The following is a 23,766-nucleotide window of genomic DNA, read 5'->3' as shown; positions in this document are numbered from 1 at the left end:
CAACTACAAAGTATAGCAGACAACATTCTTTATGAGCCTTCTCAGACCTGAACATATGTGTTTTGTCAAATACAATGCCTTTCTCCCCTTGTTTCTATGTGTTTGTTACATATTTCCCCCTTTAAATATATATATATGTTTTAATATATTATATGTATACATATTCTCCTGATTTTATAGGTAAATACATGGCTAGTGTAAAGAACTAGGAAAATTCCACCAGGCACGGTGGCTCACGCCTGTAATCCCAGCACTTTGGAAGGCCAAGGCAGGCGGATCATGAGGTCAAGAGATCCAGACCATCCTGGCTAACACAGTGAAACCCCGTCTCTATTAAAAACACAAAAAAATTAGCCGTGCGTGGCGGCATGCGCCTGTTGTCCCAGCTGCTGGGGAGGCTGAGGCAGGAGAATGGTGTGAACTTGGGAGGCGGAGCTTGCAGTGAGCCGAGATCGCGCCACTGCACTCCAGCCTGGGTGACAGAGCAAGACTCCGTCTCAAAAAAAAAAAAAAAAAAATCATAACACCAACATCCGGAGCTAAGGAAAGACAAGACAATTTTAAAAACATGGACTTTGGGGTTCAACAGGCCTGGATTTGAATGAGCTTCTTACTAAGTAACCATCCATGGACTTAACCTTTCTTCCTGAGCCTCAGTTTCTCCATCTATTAAATGCAGGAAATGCACTTACGCCGGGCATAGTGGCAGGCGCCTGTATTCCCAGCTACTCAGGAGGCTGAGACAGGAGAATTGCTTGAACCCCGGGAAGCAGAGGTGGCAGTGAGCTGAGATCGCACCATTGCACTCCAGCCTGGGCAACAAGAGCAAAACTCCATTTCAAAAAATAATAAGAAGAATTTTTTTTAAAAAGTGCTCAAAGGTACATTAGTGGTCTCTAATCCCAGCACTTTGGGAGGCCGGGCAGTCCGATCACTTGAGCTCAGGAATTCTAGACTAGCCTGGGCAACATAGCAAGACTCCCGTCTCTACAAAAAATACACAACTTCGCCAGGCATAGCCAGGCATGGTGGTGCTTGCCTGTAGTCGCAGCTACTTGGGAGGTTGAGGTGGGAGAATCACTGGAGCCCAGGAGGTCGAGGCTGCAGTGAACCATGATCACACCACTGCACTCCAGTCTGGGCTTTAACAAAAAAAGAGAAAGTACTCAAAAATGTTGGTGATTATTATTATTACCACTGTTAATCCCTGCAGTTTCCCCCTTCTGAACATACTCCTTTACATGATTGGATGATGTATGTACAATTTTATTTTATTTTATTTTTATTTTATTTTTCTTGAGACAGAGTTTCGCTCTTGTTGCCCAAACTGGAGTGCAATGGCACGATCTTGGCTCACGGCAACCTCCGCCTCCCTGGTTCAAGCGATCCTCCTGTCTCAGCCTCCCAAGTAGCTGGGATTACAGGCATGCACCACCATGCCCGGCTAGTTTTTTGTTTTGTTTTGTTTTTTGTTCTTTGAGACAGAGTTTCACTCTTGTTGCCCAGGCTGGAGTGCAGTGGCGCAATCTTGGCTCACGGCAACTTCCACCTTGCTGGTTCAAGTGATTCTCCCGCCTCAGCCTCCCGAGTAGCTGGGATTACAGGCATGGCCGCCACACCCAGCTAATTTTGTATTTTTAGTAGAGATGGGGTTTCTCCATGTTGGTCAGGCTGGTCTTGAACTCCCGACCTCAGGTGATCCACCCGCCTCGGCCTCCCAAAGTGCTGGGATTACCGGCATGAGCCACCGCACCCGGCCGTATGTACAATTTTGTATACATTTTTTTTCACTTAGCATTATAATGTTAATATTTTCTCCTATTACTTTTTTTCCGTTCGGTATGTTTTGTCAGTTTCACCTTTTTTTTTTTTTTTTGAGACGGAGTTTTGCTCTGTCACCCAGGCTGGAGTACAGTGGCTCGATCTCAGTTCACTATGACCTCCACCTCCCGGGTTCAAGCGATTCTCCTGTCTCAACTTCCCAAGTAGCTGAGAGTACAGGCATGAGCTGCCACACCCAGCTAATTTTCGTATTTTTAGTAGAGGCGGGGTTTCACCATGTTGGCCAGGCTGCTCTCGAACTCCTGACCTAAAGTGATCCACCTGCCTTGGCCTCCCAAAGTGCTGGGATTACAGGCGTGAGCCACTGAGCCTGGCCCTTCACTTTTTCACTTTTATTTATTTATTTATTTATTTTTTTGAGACGAAGTCTCACTCTGTTGCCCAAGCTGGAGTGCAGTGGTGCAATCTCGGTTCACTGCAACCTCCACCCACCTCCCAGATTCAAGTGATTCTCCTGCCTCAGCCTCCCGAGTAGCTGGGACTACAGCCATGAGCCACCACACTCAGCCAATTTTTGTATTTTTATACAGACAGGGTTTCACTATGTTGGCCAGGCTGGTCTCGAACTCCTGATGTAGTGAAACGCCCGCCTTGGCCTCCCAAAGTGCTGGGATTACAGCTGTGCCCGGCCAGTAAGTTTGTTTTGTTTTGTTTTTTGTTTTTTTGAGACGAAGTTTCGCTCTTGATGCCCAGGCTTGAGTGCAATGGCACAGCCTTGGCTCACTGCAACCTCCACCTCCCAGGTTCAAGCGATTCTCCAGCCTCAGCCTCCCAAGTAACTGGGATTACAGACATGTGCCACCATGCCCGGCTAATTTTGTATTTTTAGTAGAGATGGGGTTTCATTATGTTAGTCAGGCTGGTCTCGAACTCCTGACCTCAAGTGATCTGCCCGCCTCGGCCTCCCAAAGTGCTGGGATTACAGGCGTGAGCCACCACGCCCGGCTCAGGTTGTTTCTAATAGTAAAAAAGTGGCTGGGCATGGTGGCTCACGCCTGTAATCCCAACATTAATAATAATTTTGAAGCTAGCTTATTTATTATAGATTTTACTTACATAACATAAACTTGAAACAGCATTGACTAGTCTTTTCTTTTTTCCTGATAAAGTGTTCATTCAAGTGCTTTTATTTTCTTAAGCCAATTAGAGCTCTTTTATTTATTTTCAGTAGTGAAACATTGCACACACCACCCATAAATACATAGACATATCAGGCATGCCTATAGAAGTACATCTTAGAGATTTATAAAAACCTTTTTTTAATCCTATTTTAATCTTTCAGATTCTTTTTGTTTGTTTTTGAGATGGAGTCTCGCTTTGTCATCCAGGCCGGAGTGCAGTGGCGCAATCTTGGCTCACTGCAACCTCTGCCTCCCAAATTGAAGCGATTCTTCTGCCTCAGCCTCCCGAGTAGCTGGGATTACAGGTGCCTGCCACCATCCTCAGCTAATTTTTCTATTTTTAGTAGAGACGGGGTTTCGCCATGTTGGCCAGGAAGGTCTCAAACTCCTGACCTCAGGAGTTATCAAATTCTTGATAATCTCTTTCACAACCCTAGGCAGTTGACAGCTAAATAGCCTTAAATTTGCATATTAAAGGAAACAGTTCAGGTGAAAGTCCAATAGCAAAATTTACATTATAAGGTGCAGCGAGAAAAGTCTGGTGTTCTAGAGGGAAATTAAAACAGATTTAATTGCCAATTAAACATAAAAGTATGGAAATTATAAAGGCCTTTTAAATACACACACACACACCCTGTAGCTTTTACTTCAGAACTTTTAGCCATGAGATAAATACAAATTCACCTGGCTTGCAGAAACAACTTGTTGGATCTAAACAGTGGTTTTTCTCCTAATAGAAAAATAACAGCAGATTGCCGGGTGCGGTGGCTCACGCCTGTAATCCCAGCACTTTGGGAGGCCAAAGCGGGCGGATCATGAGGTCAGGAGTTCCAGACCAGACTGGCCAACATAGTGAAACCCCATCTCTACTAAAAATACAAAAAATTAGCTGGGCGTGGTGGCGGGTGCCTATAATCCCAGCTACTCAGGAGGCTGAGGCAGGAGAATGGCTTGAACCTGGGAGGCAGAGGTCGCAGTGAGACGAGATTGTGCCATTGCACCCCAGGCTGGGCAACAGAGTGAGACTCTGTCGAAAGGGAGGAAGGGAGGAAGGAAGGAAAGGAGGGAGGGAGGAAGGAAGGAAGGAAGGAAGGAAGGAAGGAAGGAAGGAAGGAAGAAAGGAAGGAAGGAAGATTTAGAGGAGGCAGAAAAGAAAAATAGAGAAAAAGATGACTTAGGAATTCTATAGTTTGCAGATCAACCTTAAGGCTCTTTTTCCTTAATGTAAATGTGCACAAAGACCATGTTATTTCCATTTTACATAAACTTTGGCAAGTAGAGGTGCCATAAAAGCTACGGAGTGCTCAAAAGGGGGTCATTTTCTTTGTTTTCTCCTCATTCTGAAACCACCTTTGCAAAATTATGACTGAGACAGTGAAAGAGATCTAACTTAACTGACTCCATCTTGCTTCTAACCTCCAAGTTGTCCTTGTTCATTCCTAGGTGTAAGCTGAACTAACTTTGGGAGAAACTTAGTTTATAGTTTAAACAAAGACAGTAACAGCCCTTTCCCAAAGCTGACTTCATTCTTGCCTGGGAACTAGATTGCCTTTGTAGGACTAACATTAGCCACAAGATTAGAAATTATGGTTTAGGAGTCGTGCAGCTGGAGGCTACAAGATCCTGATCCTCCCTAAACTACTCCTAAGATCAGTGCTTGAGATATTTTGCTGACCCTGCACTTGATGGATCAGCTGGCCCCACCCAGATCAATAAACTGGCTCATCTGATCTTGTGGCCCTCACCCAGGAACTGACTGGGTGCACGAAGACAGCTCTGAGTCCCTATGATTTCATCTCTGACCAATCAGCACCCCTGGCTCACTGGCTTCCCCCCACCCACCAAGTTATCTTCAAAAACTCTGCTGCCTGCTGGGCGTGGTGGCTCACGCCTGTAATCCCAGCACTTTGGGAGGCTGAGGCAGGTGGATCACTTGAGGTCAGGAGTTCGAGACCAGCCTGACCAACATGGTGAAACCCCGTCTCTACTAAAAATACAAAATTAGCTGGGCATGGTGGTGGGCGCCTGTAATCCCAGCTACTCGAGGGGCTGAGGCAGGAGAATCACTTGAACCCAGGAGGCGAAGGTTGCAGTGAGCCGAGATCACGCCATTGCACTCCAACCTGGGCAACAAGAGCAAAACTCTGTCTCAACAGCAAGAACAGCTCTGTAAAACTCTAGTCTCCTGCACCTGCACAGCCGGCTCTGCATGAAATACTCTTTCTCCACTGCAATTTCCCTGTCTTGATGAATCGGCTCTGTCTAGGTAGTGGGCAAGGTGAACCCCTTGAGCGGTTACATCCTGAGGGCTGTGTCACAGGCCATGGTCGCTCATATTTGGCTCAGAATAAATCTATTCAAATATTGTACAGAGTTTGACTCTTTTCATTGACACGTACTTAATTTTTGCTTTTCTTTTAGAAGCACATACAATGTCAAAGTTCTCTTTGCTACACTTCATTTGTAATGGAAAAAACCCCAGCCTTTTTCCTCTGTGAGCTTGGCTGAGACCAACTAGGGACAGGGCTGATGGTTTTCACAGCTCCCTTCATGGAGAGAAATCACTCCTCTGCTTCCTTTGCCAGTCTCCATCTTGACTTGTGAGAAGGGAATAGTGATTCCCTTCCCTGTGGCTCACCTCACAGAGGTCCTGGGGGTGGGGAGCAGGTAGAGAAAACAGAAGAAAGGATCAGAGTGAACTCATAGGAAAAAGTGCTTTCAAACATTGAGTTTTATAAAAGAGAGAGGGGATAGTGTTCTTTCATCAATGGTATTTCTGCATCGCTGGAACCAAATTGGTTTTTCTCATTTTGAGAGTCTCCTGGTTGTTCCTCCAGCTATTTCTCTACATTCCACACCCCAGGGATGTAAAGGTGAGAGGAAGGGAGTCATATTACATGGCTGGGCACCCGCCATGTGCCAGGCACTTCCGAAGGTGTTCCACGTGCATTGTTTTAATCATGACCTCAGGAAGTAGGAGGCGTTATCCCCTTAAGGTAAATAAGGAAAGTGAGGTTCAGGGAGCTTCCCTTTCAATAATGTGTCTGAGGCCACGTAGCTCTAGTAAATGCTGAGTTTTGAAGCCAGCTTGGTCTGGATCAAAGCTGTGCTTGAGGCTGGGCACAGTGGCTCACACCTATAATCCCAACTCTTTAGGAGGCCGAGGTGGGAAGATTGCTTGAGCCCATGAGTTTTAGACCTGGGAGGCTGAGGGGGAGGATTGCTTGATCTCAGGAGGTGGAGACTGCAGTGAGCCAAGATGGCGCCACTGCACTTCGGCCTAGGTGACAGAGTGAGACCTTGTCTCAGAAAATTAAATTAAGTTAAATTAAAAGCTGTGCTTGAGGCCTGGGCCTCTCAGTGGAGCTGTCTTCTACCTCCTGGGATGGAGAGGGGAAGGGCAGGGGCCTCTGGCTGCCATGACTAGTCCTTCAGGAAAAGCTGCTCTGTTCCCATGCCTGAGCAAACTCAGGCAGCTGTGCCCTTCCCAGCTTCCTGAGGCCCCTGCTCCATCTGAGGCTCACAAGACCTCTTCATTCTCAGCCAGGACTAGTGACTGCTCATGCGCGCACGTGGCCTTGGGTAGGGGGCAGTGTGAGTGGAAACCTTAACTAAAGGGGTGAGTATCTGATGCTGGAATTGCAGATAGTAAGTGTGGTAGAAAGGAAAGGGGAGAGAGGCATTTAGGAAGGGCCTCCTAAGGGCCCTTGAGTCACGCCTGCAGGCAGCCCCCTGGTGTGAGGGCAGGGGGAGGGTGCCAAAGTGAAAGCACACACACCCCGGCCTGCTGAGGGTTGCAGAGCTGTCAGCCCCAGGGATCTGGGCATGGCCTGGAATCCCCCGAGGAGACTGAAGGAAGGTTAAGGGGTGGGAGGCTGGGATCCTCGTCCCTGGAGTCTGACACTGCTAGACACCTGGGCTTGGGTGGGCCAAAGGCAAGGCCTGACTATGGTGAGGCAGAGAGGCCCTGAGTACACAGATGTAAGCAGGCACTCACACCATAGGTGCCTCTCTTGCCTCGGACTCGTCCAGGCACTGCCCAGGAGCTCAAGACACAAGGGCAGCCACCCTTACCCACTGCTTATGCGGCATATGGGAATATACAATATAAATATATTCTTATAATTGTATATAATCATGTTTATATATATGTAACACATATAAATGTGTATTAATTCAACCCTCACAACTCTTTAAATTATCCTTAGTTGACAGATAAGATGAAAGGCAGAATAGTTGGAACAGATAGTGAGTTTGCCTCACTAATAACTTGTACACAGTCCACACTCTTAACCATGATGCAACACAATTATCACCAACACACACACACACACACACACACACACACACACAAAAGGCCACCAGGTACTCACCCAGTTTCCTTATCAGGAACCGCCTCACAGCAGATTGGCCACAGCTGTGCCTCTGCCCACGGCCAGCCCTGTGGGATGCAGGTGGGTCTCGTGAGGTCAGGGCCCCTTTTATAGCCCCATCACCACAGCTGGCTCTGTCTCCTGCCACCCACACAAGCTGTCCCACTCGCCATGGAGAAGATCCTGATCCTCCTGCTGGTCGCCCTTTCTGTGGCCTGTGCAGCTCCTGGCCCCCGGGGGATCATTATCAACCTGGTAAGAGGGTCTTCAGGGGAGGCGCCTCCTGAGTCCCCACATGAAGACCTCCTAAGCTTGGACCTTGACCTCTGATGTCCCCAACTGGACTGGCAGGGACTGGCAGGAGTGGCATCTTGCATCCCTCTGTTTACTCCCATGTCCTGTCCTATGCCTCTTCCCAGGGGCCACAGGAAAGGCCGATTAGCCCCTCTCCAGCTCCAACTGGAGCATGCTCAGAGCAGCAGCTCAACCTGGCTATGAGGGACCTTTTTTTTTCTTTTTTTTTTTTTTGAGACGGAGTCTTACTCTGTCACCAGGCTGGAGTGTAGTGGCGCAATCTCGGCTCACTGCAACCTCTGCTTCCCGGGTTCAAATGATTCTCCTGCCTCAGCCTCCCGAGAAGCTGGGATTACAGCACCTGCCATAACGCTCAGCTATTTTTTGTTTTTTTAGTAGAAACGGGGTTTCACCATGTTGCCCAGGCTGGTCTCAAACTCCTGACCTCGTGATCCGCCCACCTCGGCCTCCCAAAGTGCTGGGATTACTGGCGTGAGCCACCTCACCTGGCCCTGTGAGGGAGCTTTGTAAAAATCCAGAGCCCTGGGCTTCCATCCTGAGAAAATGCTTTGCGCCAATCATTCCAGCTTCTGACTTATGGTGGCATCTTACTGTGTGTCCAACACAGTTCAAGATGCCTTGGAGATGTTTACTCATTCTGTTCTCATAATAACCACTGAGGGAGGTGTTTTCAGAGTCAGCCCTGTCTTCAGACAGAGAGAGGGTGAGCAACCTGCCTGAGGTCACATAGCTGGAAAGTGGTTCAGCTGCAGCCCCACCACTGCCCCACACCACCTCTCCACCATGGATCTTAGCTGGGAAAGCCCTTCCAGAACGTCCACATGGTTGAAAGGTTCTGAACTCTCTTAACTTGGGGCCATGGCTGGACTTGGAGGTCCAGGACCCTTGGAGATTATAGATCAGATCTGTTGGGGGAGGAAGGAGTCTTGCAGGGAGATGCAATCTTCACCGCCTCCTTAAAGGGGTGTGGGACCCAGAGAGGTTTGGAGAGCTTGTCTAGGGGCCTCGTGTGCACATTCCAAATGGGAACACTGAGGCTTGGGGGGCAGTGACTCGCCCAGAGTCACACAGGAGGTTGGTAGCACAGCCGGTACTAGAAACCGGAGGTCCTGACCCTCTGCGCAGGGCTGCTTCTCTGTCACCGCATGCCCACTTCTCACGTGGGTGGCGGGCACAGAGGCCACCAGACCCAGGGGATGGACTCCTTCACACACATCCCTACGAGGGGAGACACTGTTAGTGGTAGTGGGTGGTGGGTGCAGGTCTGAATGGAGAAGGGACCTGAGGGAGTGGGGCCTGGGCTGACTGGCTGCTCCTGGCAGGAGAACGGTGAGCTCTGCATGAATAGTGCCCAGTGTAAGAGCAATTGCTGCCAGCATTCGAGTGCGCTGGGCCTGGCCCGCTGCACATCCATGGCCAGCGAGAACAGCGAGTGCTCTGTCAAGGTGAGTGCCTGAGGACTTGGCGTGGGTGGGGGAGAATGGGGAGGAGGGCCCTGAACACTTGTGAGTGGGATCAGGGAGGGGAGTCAGCCTGGACACTGAATGTTGAGGAGACGAGAGGGAGGTCAACAGGTGTCAGAGCACTTTCCCATCCCATCATCTCTCTTGACCCTCCCAAGTGACGAGTGAGATGGGTGGGGGTGGGGATTTGTTATCCCCATTTCCTGGCTGGGTAAATAGAGGCTCCCCAGAGAGATCAAGCTAGTAAGAGCAAATAAGCCAGAGCAGAGGTCAGAACTGGGGTCTCCAGGGCCCACGGCACCCCTGGGGAGGCAGGTGGGAGAGGCACTCCCCGAAAACACAGGCTGGCCTACTGGTTCTCTAGGTCAGGCAGGGGACAATTGATGTCCAAAGTATCCCCCCATAGCCTTGACTTCATTGGCTGTGTCTCTGCAGACGCTCTACGGGATTTACTACAAGTGTCCCTGTGAGCGTGGCCTGACCTGTGAGGGAGACAAGACCATCGTAGGCGCCATCACCAACACCAACTTTGGCATCTGCCACGATGCTGGACGCTCCAAGCAGTGAGATTGCCCACCCACTCCCACACCTAGCCCAGAATGCTGTAGGCCACTAGGCGCAGGGGCACCTCTCCCCTGCTCCAGCGCATTTCCCGGGCTGGCCGCCTCCTTGACCAGCACATCTGTTTTCTGATTGCGCTCTTCACAATTAAAGGCCTCCTGCAAACCTTTCCCAGTCTCCTGCATATTCTTTCTGAGTCAGCATCTTCTCTGAAGTTGCATCAGGCCTTTGGTCCACCAGGGCAGGCTTCAGGCAGGTCAGAAGAACAAGGGATGGGTCTGGGGCTGGAGAGGATGTGGCCCAACAGATTGGAGACTGAAGACAAAGCTGTGAAGGAGGCCCAGCCAGCCTGGGAAGCCCTCCATTTCTAAGAAGAAGTCACGCCTACCTGGGATGCCCTCCTTGTCCCTCCAGTTCTCAAAGAGACAAGCGGGCACATGTGCGCGCGCACACACACACACACACACACACTTTCAGGTAAGGAGTTTTAATGGCCCATGTTCATCACCCTGCATCAGAGGCATCAGAGTCCTGGGCTCTCACCTCTTTTCTGGACACAATTCTCAAACATGACAGCTAGCTGACACAACTCATGTGTTAACGGGTCAGAACACTCTCAATTGCTATGAGCTTACTCTCTGCCAGCAAATGCTCACAGGGATCCCAGGAGGGAGAATTTCTCATCTCCACTTTATAGATAGAGACCAAGTTTCAGAGAGGAGCTTGCCCAATGTCACATAATCAGAAAATGTTGGCACTCTACCATCTAACTCCACTGCCCTGCTTCTATGATTCCTTTTTTTTTTTTTGAAACAGAGTCTCTCTCTGTTGCCCAGGCTGGAGCGCAGTGGCGTGATCTCTTGGCTCACTGCAAACTCCGCCTCCCAGGTTCAAGCGATTCTCCTGCCTCAGCCTCCCCTAGTAGCTGGGATTACAGGCGCCTACCACCACGCCCGGCTAATTTTTATGTTTTTAGTAGAGATGGGGTTTCATCATGTTGGCCAGGCTGGTCTCAAACTCCTGACCCCAGGTGATCCACCGCCTCAGCCTCCCAAAGTGCTGGGATTACAGGTATGAGCCACCATGCCCGGCCTTATGATTCCTTTTCCTTTCCCAATTATTCACACTAAGAAAAATGGGTGGAAATTGTAGGGAATTTAATTTTGCCTTAATATAAAAATTGTATATCCCCTGGAGCCATCAAACATGAGTTACCTTAGGCAGCACTGAGGTGCCCATCATCCAGGTATGCAGGCAGGTGGAAGCTCACCGACCCCTCAGTGGAGCTGCTAGAGAGGAGACTTCCACAGAGAGTGAGGGACAGTGAACTGAATGAAACTTCGATGTCGTCCCAGCCCCAGGATCTTGCAGTTCTGTGATCAATGAATCCTCCTGTAACCACAGGCTTGTGAGTTAGGATTGCATTCAGCTGTAAGTAGCAGAAAAACCCAAGTAATTATGGCTGAAGCAAATAGGAATGTATATTTCTCATGAATCCAAAGCCTAGACATAGGAAGTGCTGGCATTCTTTTGGTGGCTGGTAGCTGTGCGTTTCTCTTGACCTTCTCTTCAAGGTTGCCACATGCCTTAGCAGCAGCTCCTGACCTCACGTTCTCACCGTATTCGAAGGCAGGAAGCATGGAGTAGCTGGCGGCTGGGAAGGCGAGAGAAGGAGCAGAGAGTTTCTTCTTGCATACCTTTTTTTTTGAGACAGAGTTTTGCTCTTGTTGCCCAGGCCAGAGTGCAGTGGCACGATCTCGGCTCCCTGCAACTTCTGCCTCCTGGATTCATACAATTCTCCTGCTTCAGCCTCCCGAGTAGGTGGGACTACAGGCGCCTGCCACCAAGCCTGGCTAATTTTTTGCATTTTTAGTAGAGACAGGGTTTCACAATGTTGGCCAGGCTGATCTTGAACTCCTTACCTCAGGTGATCCACCTGCCTCGGCCTCCCAAAGTGCTGGGATTACAGACATGAACCATGGCGCCCGGCCCATACCCTCTTCTTATCTTTCCTCAAATCCTCAAGGCCGACTTCTCTTCATATCTCAATGACTAGAGCTAGGTTATCTGACTACCTCTAGCTGCAAGGGATGCTGGGAAAGCAAAGGGAATAAGATCCTTCTCCTGGTGCCAGGCTCATTGATGCCCAAACAATATTGGGTTTCAGTTGGCAGGGAAGGGGGCAATGGCTATTAGGAAACCAGGTAATGGTGTCTGCCACATATGAATTAAGTGCTCAACAAGAGGAGCTTTCAATACCTTAACCCAGGAGGGGTCTCAGGCCCTGAGCAGGGCTGCGTCATGCTTCTTGGTGCCGGAGATCTGCATTCACGTCCTCTTCATGTGTTCACTGAATGACCACAGTGTGCCTGGCACCGTGTTTTGGACTGTGGGGGGCATAAGGAAAATGTCCCTGCTCTCCAAAAGTGAGTAGGGAGTTGGGCTTTGGGCTCTGCAGAAGCAAGTGACCAAGACCCCAGCCATTATGTAGCTTGCATTTTATTTCCAACAGCCAGTGCTCCTGTAGACTCTCAATTTCTGCTGCTTTTCAGCATCACACGCCTACACAGCAGAGGCACAGTCTAACCACAACTCAGTGAACCAGATGGTCCCCACTTACAATGGTTTGACTGACAATTTTTCAACTTTATGATGGTGCAAAAGCAATATGCATTCAGTAGAACATCAATAAATTACATGAGATATTCAACACTTTATTCTAAAATAGGCTTTGTGTTATTTTGCCCAGCTAATGTATGCATTCAGATTGAGCACATTTAAGGTAGGCTAAGCTAAGCTATGATGTTCGGTAGGTTAGGTGTATTAAATGCTTTTTTTTTTTTTTGAAATAGGGTCTCACTCTGTTACCCAGGCTGGAATGCAGTGGCGTGATCATGGCTCACTACAGCCTTGACATCATGGGCTCAGGTGATCCTCCCATCTCAGTCCCCCAAGTGCTAGAACTATAGGCATGTGCCACCATGCCTGGCTTATTTATTTATTTATTTATTTATTTATTTATTTATTTATTTTTGCCTGCGGGGGGAAGATGGAGTCTGTCTCTGTTGCCCAGGCTGGAGTGCAATAGTGCAATCTCGGCTCACTGCAGCCTCTGCCTCCCAGGTTCAAGCAATTCTTCTGCCTCAGCCTCCCGAGTAGCTGGGACTACAGGCGCAGGCCACCATGTCCAGCTAATTTATTTATTTATTTGTTTATTTATTTATTTGTATTTTTAGTAGAGATGGGGTTTCACCATGTTGCCCAGGCTGGTTGCGAACTCCTGAGCTCAGGCAATCTGCCCACCTCAGCCTCCAAAAGTGCTAGGATTACAGGTGTGAGCCTCCATGCCCGGACTTAATTTTTGTATTTTTAGTGGAGATGGGGTTTCACCATGATGCCCAGGCTGGTCTTGAACTCCTAGGCTCAAGCAATCTGCCCACCTCAGCCTCCTAAAGTGCTGGGATTACAGGCACAAGCCACCACACCTGCCCATTAAATGTATTTTCTTTTTCTTTTTCTTTCTTTTTTTTTTTTTTTTTTTTTTTTGGAGACAGAATCTAACTCTGTCACCCAGGCTAGAATGCAATGGCACGATCTCGGCTCACTGCAAACTCTGCCTCCCGGGTTCAAGTGATTCTCCTGCCTCAGCCTCCCGAGTAGCTGGGATTACAGGTGTGCACCACCATGCCCAGCTAATTTTTGTATTTTTAGTAGAGACGGGGTTTCACCATGTTGGTCAGGCTGGTCTTGAACTCCTGACCTTGTGATCCGCCTGCCTCAGCCTCCCAAAGTGTTAGGATTACAGGCGTGAGCCCCCGCGCCCGGCCTACTAAACGTATTTTCAACTTACGATATTTTCAACTTAAACAATGTGTTTATCAGGATGTAGCCCCATCGTAAGTCAAGGAGCATCTGTACTTTATTCCCTACAAATCTCTCTAGATTCTGACAACGGCAGCTTCTACCAATGACCACTTTTCCCATAGGGCGGCGGAATCTCCATGGCTTGTGAAGGGGTCTAGAAAATGCCACTGAAGCATAAAAATTATTTTGAGCAGAAGGCATTTGAAAATGGGCGTGCCACCACCTGGCTATGTTGCTGTTGTTGTTTTTAGACACAGGGTTTCGCAATGCTGCCCAGGCTGGATGAGAATAGGCTCTTTTCTGAACTCCTTTGTCTGCCTAAATGCAGAGCCCTGCAAAAGAGCTCCATTGTCATAAATACCCCTCCCAGGAGTTTCTCAAAACCAGGGAAAATTGACTCATTACTGGAAGGGAGAATAGTTGGCACCACACCTAAACAGTCAGGTCACGAAACTATAATAGCTCCCATCTTTTCTCCTAAGGGTCCATTCATCTTTCCTAAAAATTACTTTCCTATAAGTGTCCTTTCTCCTCCTCCCCTTCTTCTATTGAGATGGTATATAACGCCCAAATTCTAACTTCCTTCTAGAGTCACACTCTTCCGTGAACTTCCCTACATTCTGAATAAAAATCGGTCGTTTCTCTTTTATCAGTTTAATTCTCAGGCCTTCAAGTACTGAACCTAAGAGGATAGAGGAAAAGTTTTCCTCTCCCAACACTTGGAACAAGTTTAATCATGTCAGCAACGTATCTTCCCCAGCTCCCTTTCTTTTTTGTTTTTTTTTTTCCTTATGAGGCTAAAAATGCTTATTAAAAAATTAATAACTTTGTTTTAAAGCATTTTATATTCCTGGATGAAAATATTCAATATCGGAAAAAAGTAAAATTTCAGCCAGGCACAGTGGCTCATGCCTGTAATCCCAGCACTTTGAGAGACTGAGGCAGGATTGCTTGAGGCCAGGAGTTTGAGACCAGCCTGGGCAACATGGTGAGATCCCCCCCTCCCCATCTCTACAAAAATCTTAAAAATTAGTTAGGCGTGGTAGCGCACACCTGTGGTCCCAGTTACTCAGGAGGCTGAGATGGGAAAATCACTTGAGCCCAGAAGGATGAGGCTGCAGTGAGCTGAGATGGAGCCACTGCACTCTAGCCTGGGTGACAGAGTGAGACCCTGTCTCAAACAAAACCAAACCAAACCATAAAATTTCCTCAAATTAATTTTTTTTTTTGAGACAGGGTCTTGCTCTGTTGCCCAGGCTGGAGTACAGTGGTGCGATCTCAGCTCACTGCAACCTCCACCTCCCAGGTTCAAGCGATTCTCCTACCTCAGCCCCCGGAGTAGCTGGAACTACAGGCATGCACCACCACGCCCGGCTAATTTTTGTATTTTTAGTACAGGTGGGGTTTCACCATGATGGCCAGGCTGGTCTCGAACTCCTGACCTCAGATGATCCACCCACCTCGGCCTCCCACAGTGCTGGGATTACAGGCATAAGCCATCGTGCTCGGTCCAGAGCTTTTCACCATGTAGTCCCATTTGTTTATTTTTGCTATTGTTGCCTGTGCTTTTGGTGTCTTATCCAAAAATCATTGTCAAGACCAATGTTGTGTAATAGTTCCCCTATATTTTCTTCTAGGAGTTTTACGGTTTCAGGTCTTATATTTAGGTCTTTAATCCATTTTGAGTTTATTTTTGTGTGTGCTATAAGGGTCCAATTCCATTCTTTGGCATGTGAATATTCAGTTTTCCCAACACCATTCATTGAAAAGACTATCCTTTCCCCAGGGTGTCTTCTTGGTGCCCTTGTTGAAACTTAATTGACTATACAGGCTTGGGTTTATTTCTGGGCTCTGTATTCTCCCCTTCCCCTTCTAACTTCTTAGACATTGGGTATCCTTGGGAACTTCTTAGACATTGGGTATCATTGGGTTTCCAGCCTGCCACCTCTCCTTCCGTGGTCATTTCATAGGTTTTCTCTGAATGGGGAGAGCTCATGTAGCACAATGGAAGTCTAGTTATCTGTCTGATACATTTAGTACAGGACAGCATAGTCTACCAAGGTGTGGTTCACATCGTTTTGCTGTGACTTACAAGGGGGTGTTCTAAGTACAACCATAGCTTACCTCCAAACTCCTCAGCTCTTGCATCCTAAGCCCAACATCCTGGAGGGCACATTTGGTTCAGTTCTGGTGGCTGAATGTGGAACCTTAGGTCCAAAATCTGAAATAATTAACTCCAAAATGTAACCTGAATATAATAGGCACTACTCACAGACAAGTGAGCTAGCATCTAACTCCAAAAGCCTCACCACACACTGAGACTTCCTAAAACTCCACTTGACTCATTCTCTCCCCAACCCCACACCGCAGTCGCTGCTCCAGTCTTTCTTTCTCACTCTTTCCTAGGCTCTCCTTCCTTCCTTTCTTCTTTTCTTGTCCCTCTTTTCTCTTGCCTCCCAGAAGATTCAGATTCAGCCCTTTCCAATTGTGTGACCTTGAATAAGTTGCTCAACCCGTTTCCCTACCTGTAAAACAGAGGTGATAACAGGAGAGACCCCACAGGTTTGTTGTAGGATTAAATGAGATCATGTGCGTAAGGCACCTAGAGCTGCCCCAACATCTAGTAAGTGCTCAATAAACATCATCAATTCTTTATACACATGGATATTTTGTGTACCTTCTTTCACATTTCTGAGATTTAAGGTCGTGGAACTGAAATATCAGGTGTAAACTGGGCTTCCAGGGGGTAGATTACAGAGTGGGCTGAAAGCAGAAAGGGGTTGGGGTGGGAAGGGAGCTTTGGTCTCCTCTGGGGGACTTTCATTCATGCCCCAACTGGGGAAAGACCCCAAGCCCAACAGTGACCCTTCCTGCTTCCTCACTCATATCACCTCCTCGCCCCCCAGAAACCTGTACCATGCCCACCCCAGCCCAGCCCACCCAGGCCCCAACTCTGTGGGCAGCAAACATTGAAAAAGCTCTTTATTTCAATGATGGCGCATCACTCCCCCCTTCCCTCCACTCATGGCGGAGGCTCTGGGGAACAGGGCAAACACAGAGCTCTGGGTAGGGAGGAGAGCAGGTGGAGGAGGAGGAGGCAGCAAGGAGGGAGCACTAGAAGAACATTTTCTTAGCCAACTTCTGCCTTCCAATTTTCTGACAACGGCCATAGGCGATGCTAAGCCATTTCTCATTCTTCGAATATATACAAGTCAGGTTCCGCAGGCAGGGACACTCTCTATATTGGCCAAAGAACGCCTGGGAAAGACAGAACTTTGACCTCGACCTTGGGGGCAGCTCTTCCCTGAGCCCCTAAGCCCAGCCCAGCCCAGCTCTGGGGCCCACGTGCTTGCCCACAGCCAGGAGCCAGGGATAAAGGATAGCTTGCCAGCTGCTCAGAGTAGCGCCTCTGGCTGCCTTTTCCAGGCTGGCTCCTGGATTGCTCAGTGCCCTCCCAGCTCCAGCCCTTGTAACCCTGCCTGTCACTGACCCATCTGCCTGTCCTAAGTCCATGGACACACCATGGCAGGACCTCCATGTCTTGTCTTTAAATCCTTCTATGGGCAAATCAACTCCCTCCCCTACACACCCAGCTCAGAGGCTGCCTCTGCCCATCCTCCACCAGGAACATGCGGGGCCACAGCAGAACTCCTGGGCTGGATGAAGCTCTGGGGCAGAGGCTGGACCTAGCTGTGCCCATTTACTGTACTACTTTCGGAATTTGCTGAGAGGACCCCTGGAGAATGTGAACCCACATCAGAGAGTGAAGCATCGCCTTCCCGCCCGCATCCAGGATTCCAAGACCCTAGGGTGGGCTGCCATATTGGTTCCTTCCACAGGCTCCCCCAGAAGGCTTGGAGGTGCAGTCCCACGGGAGAATTCCAGGCTCCGGGGCATTTCCGCCCACCTACCCTTCTTTCCTCCCCAGGAATCTGGGCCCGCCCTGGCTCCCCCTTCCCCTGGATCCCCTCTGGCTCCCCCCGAGCGCCGATACCCACCTGCGTTTGACACAGACTGCCCTCGGACCCCTTCTCCGCGCAGTGCGACTCGCAATTGTCTGGAGCACGTCGGCAGCACCCAGTCTCGCAGTTCTGGTTCCGAATGCAAGACTCCTTGAGCTCCTGCAGGGAGGGACACGGCCCCGCCAGGCTCCACCGCCCGCCTTCCGCCCTCGCCGCCCTACGGGGCTCCTCCCCAGATGGCGTTCCCACCGTCACCTCTGGCTCCTGCCAGGCAGGGCGGTCTCTACGTGGGGGCCAGGGTAAGTCTGTGCAGATGGTGGGTGCTTGGAGGGGACTGAACAGTTTTTAAAAGGTTTACTCTTGGTGCCGTCAACACAGGCTGCTTCTCATACACACCAGGGTGGTCTAGACTTTTCTCCCTCTTGCACTTCATTCTGCCGCGGAGCCTTCTCTCCCGAAAACTCATACTTACCCTTTCACCTGTGCTTGATGGTCACCTACATGCATTCCTCACCCCCCCCCCCGCACACACACACATCAATGACCTCCACCCAGTATTGGGGCTTAGGACAGTAATTAACATTATTGATCACAGCCACCCATCATCTCTGACAATTTCAATAGTCATTCAACAGGCAAATACTGAGCACCTACAGTGTGCCAGGCACTGTTCCAGGCACTGGGAATACAGCTGGGAACAACAAAAACAGAAATCCCTGTCCACCTGCAGCTGACATTCTGGAGCAGCACTGTCCAACAGCTTCTGCAGTGATGAAAATGTGCTTTTTCTGCTCAGTCCAATAGCCACTAGCCACTACAGAGCACTTGAAATGTGGTAGTGCAACTGAGGAGCTGAATTTAAATTTTTTTTCTTTATTTTCTTTTCTTTTTCTTTTCTTTTCTTTTTTTTTTTTTTTGAGATGGAGTCTCGCTCCCATCGCACAGGCTGGAGTGCAGTGGCGCGATATCGGCTCACTGCAACATCCACTTCCTGGGTTCAAGCAATCTCCTTCCTCAGCCTCCCGAGTAGCTGCGATTACAGCCGTGCACCACCACGCCTGGCTAATTTTTGTATTTTTAGTAGAGACGGGGTTTCGCCATGTTGGCCAGGCTGGTCTCGAACTTCTGACCTCAGGTGATCCACCCGCCTCGGCCTCCCAAAGTGCTAGGATTACAGGCATGAGCCACCGCGCCCAGCCCTCTTTCTTTCCCTTTTTTTTTTTTTTTTTTTTTTGACAAGGTCTCACTCTGTCACCCAGGCTGAAGTGCAGTGATGCAATTATGGCTCACTGTAGCCTCAACCTCTAGGTTCAAGCAATCCTCCTGCCTCAGCCTCTCGTGTAGCTGGGACCACAGGCACACACCACCATGCCCAGCTAATTTTTTTACTTTTTGTAGAGATGTTACAGGTAGTTAGATAGGCATGAGTGGGGTAGGAGAGGGCTCTCCCCCACCCACCAGGAATGTCAGGTGATGGTTCAACAGTTATCACACTGCCTCTCTAAAAATGATAATTTGGCAGCTAGGCTCCAGGGAGAGACAGGCTCCTAATGGTCCACAGCTGTTAACATTAAAGTGTTCATTGAAAGCAGGGGCCAGAGAGAAGCAAAAAGGGCTTCCAATAAAATCTCAGGTGTTGTGTGAGTGAGCCCGGGGAATGCACATTAACAGAAAAAATGGAGTATGAATTTCTGGGGACAGGGCCAGGCACGGTGGCTCACGTCTGTAATCCCAGCACTTTGGGAGGCCGAGGCGGGCAGATCACGAGGTCAGGAGATCGAGACCATCCTGGCTAACACGGTGAAACCCCGTCTCTACTAAAAATACAAAAAATTAGCTGGGCGTGGTGGCAGGCACCTGTAGTCCCAGCTACTCGGGAGGCTGAGGCAGGAGAATGGCGTGAACCTGGGAGGTGGAGCTTGCAGTGAGCTGAAATCACACCACTGCACTCCAGCCTGGGTGACAGAGCAAGACTCCATCTCAAAAAAAAAAAAAAAAAAAGAATTTCCGGGGGCACACTCCACTGGAAAAGGGAAGAAAGTCTCAGATGGGCATGCGTACAATTTCCTAAACACCCTGCATGTGCTCACTTCCCAAGGGTAAGGAGGACACTGCACATGTGGTCAGCTCACCCTAAGGGAAGAATCAGGGGAGAGAGGCACACGACGCTGGAGGTACACAAGACTGTAAAGGGCTAGGACCAAGGCTAAACACTGCACTTGCCCTTCAAGTTGCCCACTTGGGACTCTTCCAAGTGTACTTTCCATTCTTTCCTGCTCTAAAGCTTTTTAATAAACTTCCACTCCTGCTCTGAAACCTGCCTCAGTCTCTTTTTCTGCCTTATGCCCCTCAGTCGAATTCTTTCTTCTGAGGAGGCAAGAATTGAGGTTGCTGTAGATGCTACAGATTCATTGCCAATAACTCAGATACCTTCCACCAGTAAGAGACAGGAGTCTTGCTTTGTTGCCCAGGTTGGTCTCGAACCCCTGGGCTCAAACAATCCTCCCACCTTGGCCTCCCAAAATGTTGGGATTACAGCCACGAACCACCACACCTGGCCTGAATTTTAAATTTTGTTGAATTTTCATCAATTTAAATCTAAGTAACTACATGTGGCTAGTGTAAACCAAAAATAAAATTTGAAGCCTCCCACCACCACCAATCCACAGCCATCTCAGTGGACTCCTTCCTTGGCCAGGGCACTCTAAAATTTAACCTGAAAGACTGGTTCAGGCCATGACGGGAAGTGGGGGTTGGACATGCCTCATTAATACCCCTCCAGCGTTAGCATTAACAAAGACCTTAAGTCTGATCAGAAACATGTACAATCTATTTTCTATTAAGCCTATTACTGGAGGCTTCATCTGCATGATAAAACCTTGCTCTCCACAACCCCTTATCTTAACCCAGACATTCCCTTCTGCTGATGATAGCTCTTTCAACCAATTGCCAATCAGAATTTGTTTAAATCTACCTATGACCTGGAACGGAAGTCATGCCCCCCACTTCAAGTTGTCCCACCCTTCCAGATCGAACAAATGTAAACCTTACAGGTACCGATTGATGTATTATGTCTCCCTAATGTGTATAAAAGCAAGCTGTACCCCAAAAAACAAAAAACAAAGAAAAAAGAGCAAGGTGCACCCCGGCCACCTGAGGCTGTATCATGGGTGTGTCCCTAACCTTGGCAAAATAAACTTTCTAAATTGACTGAGACCTGTCTCAGATATTTTGGGTTCACACTAGTAACTGCACTACTGGACATGCACAGCTCTAGAGAGGGAAGACAGGGAAGAGATACATAAGTGAAATGATAGGGTGTCACAGAAAAAACGTTGAGCAAAATAAGTCAGATTTTTTTTTTTTTTTTTTTGAGATAGAGTCTCGCTCTGTCACCCAGGCTGGAGTGCAGTGGTGTGATCTCGGCTCACTGCAAGCTGTGCCTCCCGGGTTCACGCCATTCTCCTGTCTCAGCCTCCCGAGTAGCTGGAATTACAGGCGCCCACCACCATGTCTGGCTAATTTTTTCTGTATTTTTAGTAGAGACGGGGTTTCACTGTGTTAGCCAGGATGGTCTCGATCTCCTGACCTCGTGATCCGCCCGCCTCGGCCTCCCAAAGTGCTGGGATTACAGACATGAGCCACCGCGCCCAGCCCCCCCTTTTCTTTTTGAGACAGTCTCACTCTACCGCCCAGGCTGGAGTGCAATGGTGCTTTCTTGGCTTAGTACAACATCCGCCTCCCGGGTTCAAGCGATTCTCCTGCCTCAGCCTCCCAAGTAGCTGGGATTACAGGCATGCGCCACCACGCCCAGCTAATTTTGTATTTTTAGTAGAGATGGGCTTTCACCATGTTGGTCAGGCTGGTCTCCAACTCTGGACCTCAGGTGATCCACCTGCCTCGGCCTTCCAAAGTGCTAGGATTACAGGCGTGAGCCACTGTGCCTGGCCCAGATTTTTTTTTTTAAGTACATACTGTGTGATTTCATCATACAAAGTTCAAAACTAATCTATAATAGTGGAAGTCAGGAGACAGTTGCCTTTGGTGCTATTGACTAGGGGAGTAAGAGTGAACCTTTTGGGGTAATGAAAATGTCCTATATCTTGTTCTGATGGTAGTGATGAGGGGGTCTGCATAGGTTCAAATCCATTGATTTCCATGTAAACTCAAGATTTGAGCACCTAGTAAGGTGTAATTTTTACCATATATGTTATATACATAACAATAAGTAATATTTATATTATATATGTATAATCCTATTATGTATGATTATGTGCTATAAAGAAAATAAGGCAGGAAAGGAGGATTGGCTATAGCCACCTCCAGGCCTCCCTGCTTCCATCCTTGCCAGTGACCTCCCCCAGGTGCCCCCTCACCATCCCCACTCTCACTTCCACCTCCCCAACCTCCTCAAGTCAGTTCTTCCCAGAACAGCTAGAGGAGTCTTTTTTAAAAGATAATTCCCACAATGCCATTCTCTGGATTCAAAGCCATCACTGGGGCTCTGAATCCACACCTGGCCTGGCACCAGGGCGTTTGCGCTTGCTGGCCCTCTGCCCAGAGCACCCTGTCCTGCACTCTTTGCCCGGCTGCCTCCCCCTCCTGCCTCGGGCTGAAGACTTCCTGGACACCAGCAGAGCAGTCCCCATCACCTGGTTGTACTTTGTTCACAACACTTATGACTCTCTGAAATCATCTTATTTATATGTTTAAAAATAATTTATCTCCCCCTGCTAGCAACCTTCAGCTCTAGGACATGGATCTTCTGCTCTCATGTTCACTGCTGTATTTCTTAGCCCCCTTGGACTAAAGTCCTTACATATTGCAGGTGCTGAATGCATAACTGTTGAATAAATGAGAATATTTATTCCATTTCTTATTCAAATGGAAAAAGAAAATATTCCATTTATCTCTCTGAGTTCATCTCCCATCATTTCCACTCTCTCTCACTCCTCTTTGAAATTCCTTGAATATGCCAGCACATTTCTACCCCCAGACCTTTGCCCTGGCTGTTCCCTCCACCTGGAATGCTCTTCTCCCAGAGACCTGCCTGCTTTGCCCATTAGGAAGGACTTCCCTCCCTTTAGGTCTTTGCTAAAATTTCACATTCTTAGTAAACTCTTCCCTGAGCACCCCATTTAAAACTGCAAACCCTGGCCGGGTGCAGTGGCTTACGCCTGTAATCCCAGCACTTTGGGAGGCCAAGGCGGGTGGATTGCTTGAGGTCAGGAGTTCAAGACCAGCCTGACCAATACAGTGAAACCTGTCTCTACTAAAAATACAGAAAAAAAACATTAGCTGGGCATGGCAGTGGGTGCCTGTAATCTCAGCTACTCGGGAGGCTGAGGCAGGGGAATTGCTTGAACTCAGGAGGCTAAGGTTGCAGTGAGCCAAGATTGCCCCACTGCACTCCAGCCTGGGTGACAAAGCAAGACTCTGTCCCCCCCAAAAAAAAAAGAAAAAGAAAAAAAAACACCTGCAAACCCTTCTCACACCACCACTCCCACAGCTCGATTCTTATTTTCCCTTTCCTTGCTTATCACCTGAGATAGATGCTATTATTAATAGCATCTATTGTAATGTTTTACTTCTTTGCCTCACACACTAGAGTGACAGCTCCACAAGGGCAAGGATTTTTATCTTTCTTGCTCACAGCCCTATCACTAAACGTAGAAAAATAATTTACATATAGTAGGTGCTCAATAAAAATGTGTTGCATGAGTGAATATCTCTCTCCCTTACCACATGTGCGCATGGGCAGGGGGGCTCTCTCACATTCACCTCTGTTGCAGCAGCACCTGGCACTGCCCTGGCACAGCTTCCAGGACCAGGGTGTTTTCTCTTTCCTCCGAGACATCTTCCACCCAACACTCCTTGCTGCCCCCACTTCTGGCCTTCTCCCACACTAGCCCCCATGCCCACTCACCTCCCCAAATAGTACAGGCCTTAGGACAGTGGAGGGGGAGATGACTGCACTCTCCAGCTTTCTTACCAAAAGGTTGTATTTTGTTGGAGAAAGTGAGCCCCTGGTGAGGAGGAAGAGAAAGGAGAAGAGAAGGAACAGCAGCAGCAGCCATTGGGGTAGCATCATGGCCCACAGGTCGTGGTGGCTTTTCTAGGGTCCAGCGAAATATCCTGCACACCGACCATGTGGGTGTCCTCCCAGCTGTGGGAACACCATGTAAAACCAGCACCCAACCCCATCAGAATTTTCCCATCCTGCACAAAACTCAGGCTCGGCCAATCAGCAAATTCCACCACAATA

At 48.7% G+C, this 23,766-nt stretch overlaps 2 protein-coding genes across 4 annotated transcripts; one reads left to right on the top strand and one right to left on the bottom strand.

Moving 5' to 3' along the window:
- The first annotated feature begins 7,472 nt into the window (after window positions 1–7,472).
- CLPS (colipase) lies at window positions 7,473–9,845 on the top strand. Of its 2 annotated transcripts, XM_002816800.5 has the most exons (3): window positions 7,473–7,591; window positions 8,974–9,096; window positions 9,550–9,845. In XM_002816800.5, the coding sequence occupies exons 1-3, from the start codon at window positions 7,508–7,510 to the stop codon at window positions 9,679–9,681; spliced, it is 339 nt and encodes a 112-aa protein (XP_002816846.1). In that variant the 5' UTR covers window positions 7,473–7,507; the 3' UTR covers window positions 9,682–9,845. The 2 variants fall into 2 exon arrangements, with proteins under 2 accessions (XP_002816846.1, XP_009240066.1); XM_009241791.4 differs by lacking the exon at window positions 8,974–9,096.
- Window positions 9,846–10,816: 971 nt separating this feature from the next.
- CLPSL1 (colipase like 1) lies at window positions 10,817–23,743 on the bottom strand. 2 transcript variants are annotated; one of them, XM_024248897.2, is made up of 3 exons: window positions 23,494–23,743; window positions 17,538–17,660; window positions 10,817–11,329 (listed from the first exon to the last, which is right to left on the bottom strand). In XM_024248897.2, the coding sequence occupies exons 1-3, from the start codon at window positions 23,590–23,592 to the stop codon at window positions 11,282–11,284; spliced, it is 270 nt and encodes an 89-aa protein (XP_024104665.1). In that variant the 5' UTR covers window positions 23,593–23,743; the 3' UTR covers window positions 10,817–11,281. The 2 variants fall into 2 exon arrangements, with proteins under 2 accessions (XP_024104665.1, XP_002816845.1); XM_002816799.3 differs by lacking the exon at window positions 10,817–11,329 and adding an exon at window positions 16,507–16,797.
- Window positions 23,744–23,766: the final 23 nt, after the last annotated feature.

This window comes from Pongo abelii, chromosome 5, assembly GCF_028885655.2.
Source record: "Pongo abelii isolate AG06213 chromosome 5, NHGRI_mPonAbe1-v2.0_pri, whole genome shotgun sequence".
In the NCBI taxonomy this organism is placed as follows: Eukaryota; Metazoa; Chordata; class Mammalia; order Primates; family Hominidae; genus Pongo; species Pongo abelii.
The sequence above is the reverse complement of the archived record's forward strand: the minus strand, read 5'-3'. Positions and strand labels throughout refer to the sequence as shown.

Excerpts from the sequence above, each read along its gene's own strand:
- CLPS (XM_002816800.5), top strand. The coding sequence starts at position 7,508 with ATGGAGAAGATCCTGATCCTCCTGCTGGTCGCCCTTTCTGTGGCCTGT. Across the intron at positions 7,592-8,973 it reads GGGGGATCATTATCAACCTG|GAGAACGGTGAGCTCTGCAT; the intron begins GTAAGAGGGTCT and ends TGCTCCTGGCAG. Across the intron at positions 9,097-9,549 it reads ACAGCGAGTGCTCTGTCAAG|ACGCTCTACGGGATTTACTA; the intron begins GTGAGTGCCTGA and ends GTGTCTCTGCAG.
- CLPSL1 (XM_002816799.3), bottom strand. The coding sequence starts at position 23,592 with ATGATGCTACCCCAATGGCTGCTGCTGCTGTTCCTTCTCTTCTCCTTT. Across the intron at positions 17,661-23,493 it reads CAACAAAATACAACCTTTTG|GAGCTCAAGGAGTCTTGCAT; the intron begins GTAAGAAAGCTG and ends CCCTCCCTGCAG. Across the intron at positions 16,798-17,537 it reads GCAGTCTGTGTCAAACGCAG|GCGTTCTTTGGCCAATATAG; the intron begins GTGGGTATCGGC and ends TGTCTTTCCCAG.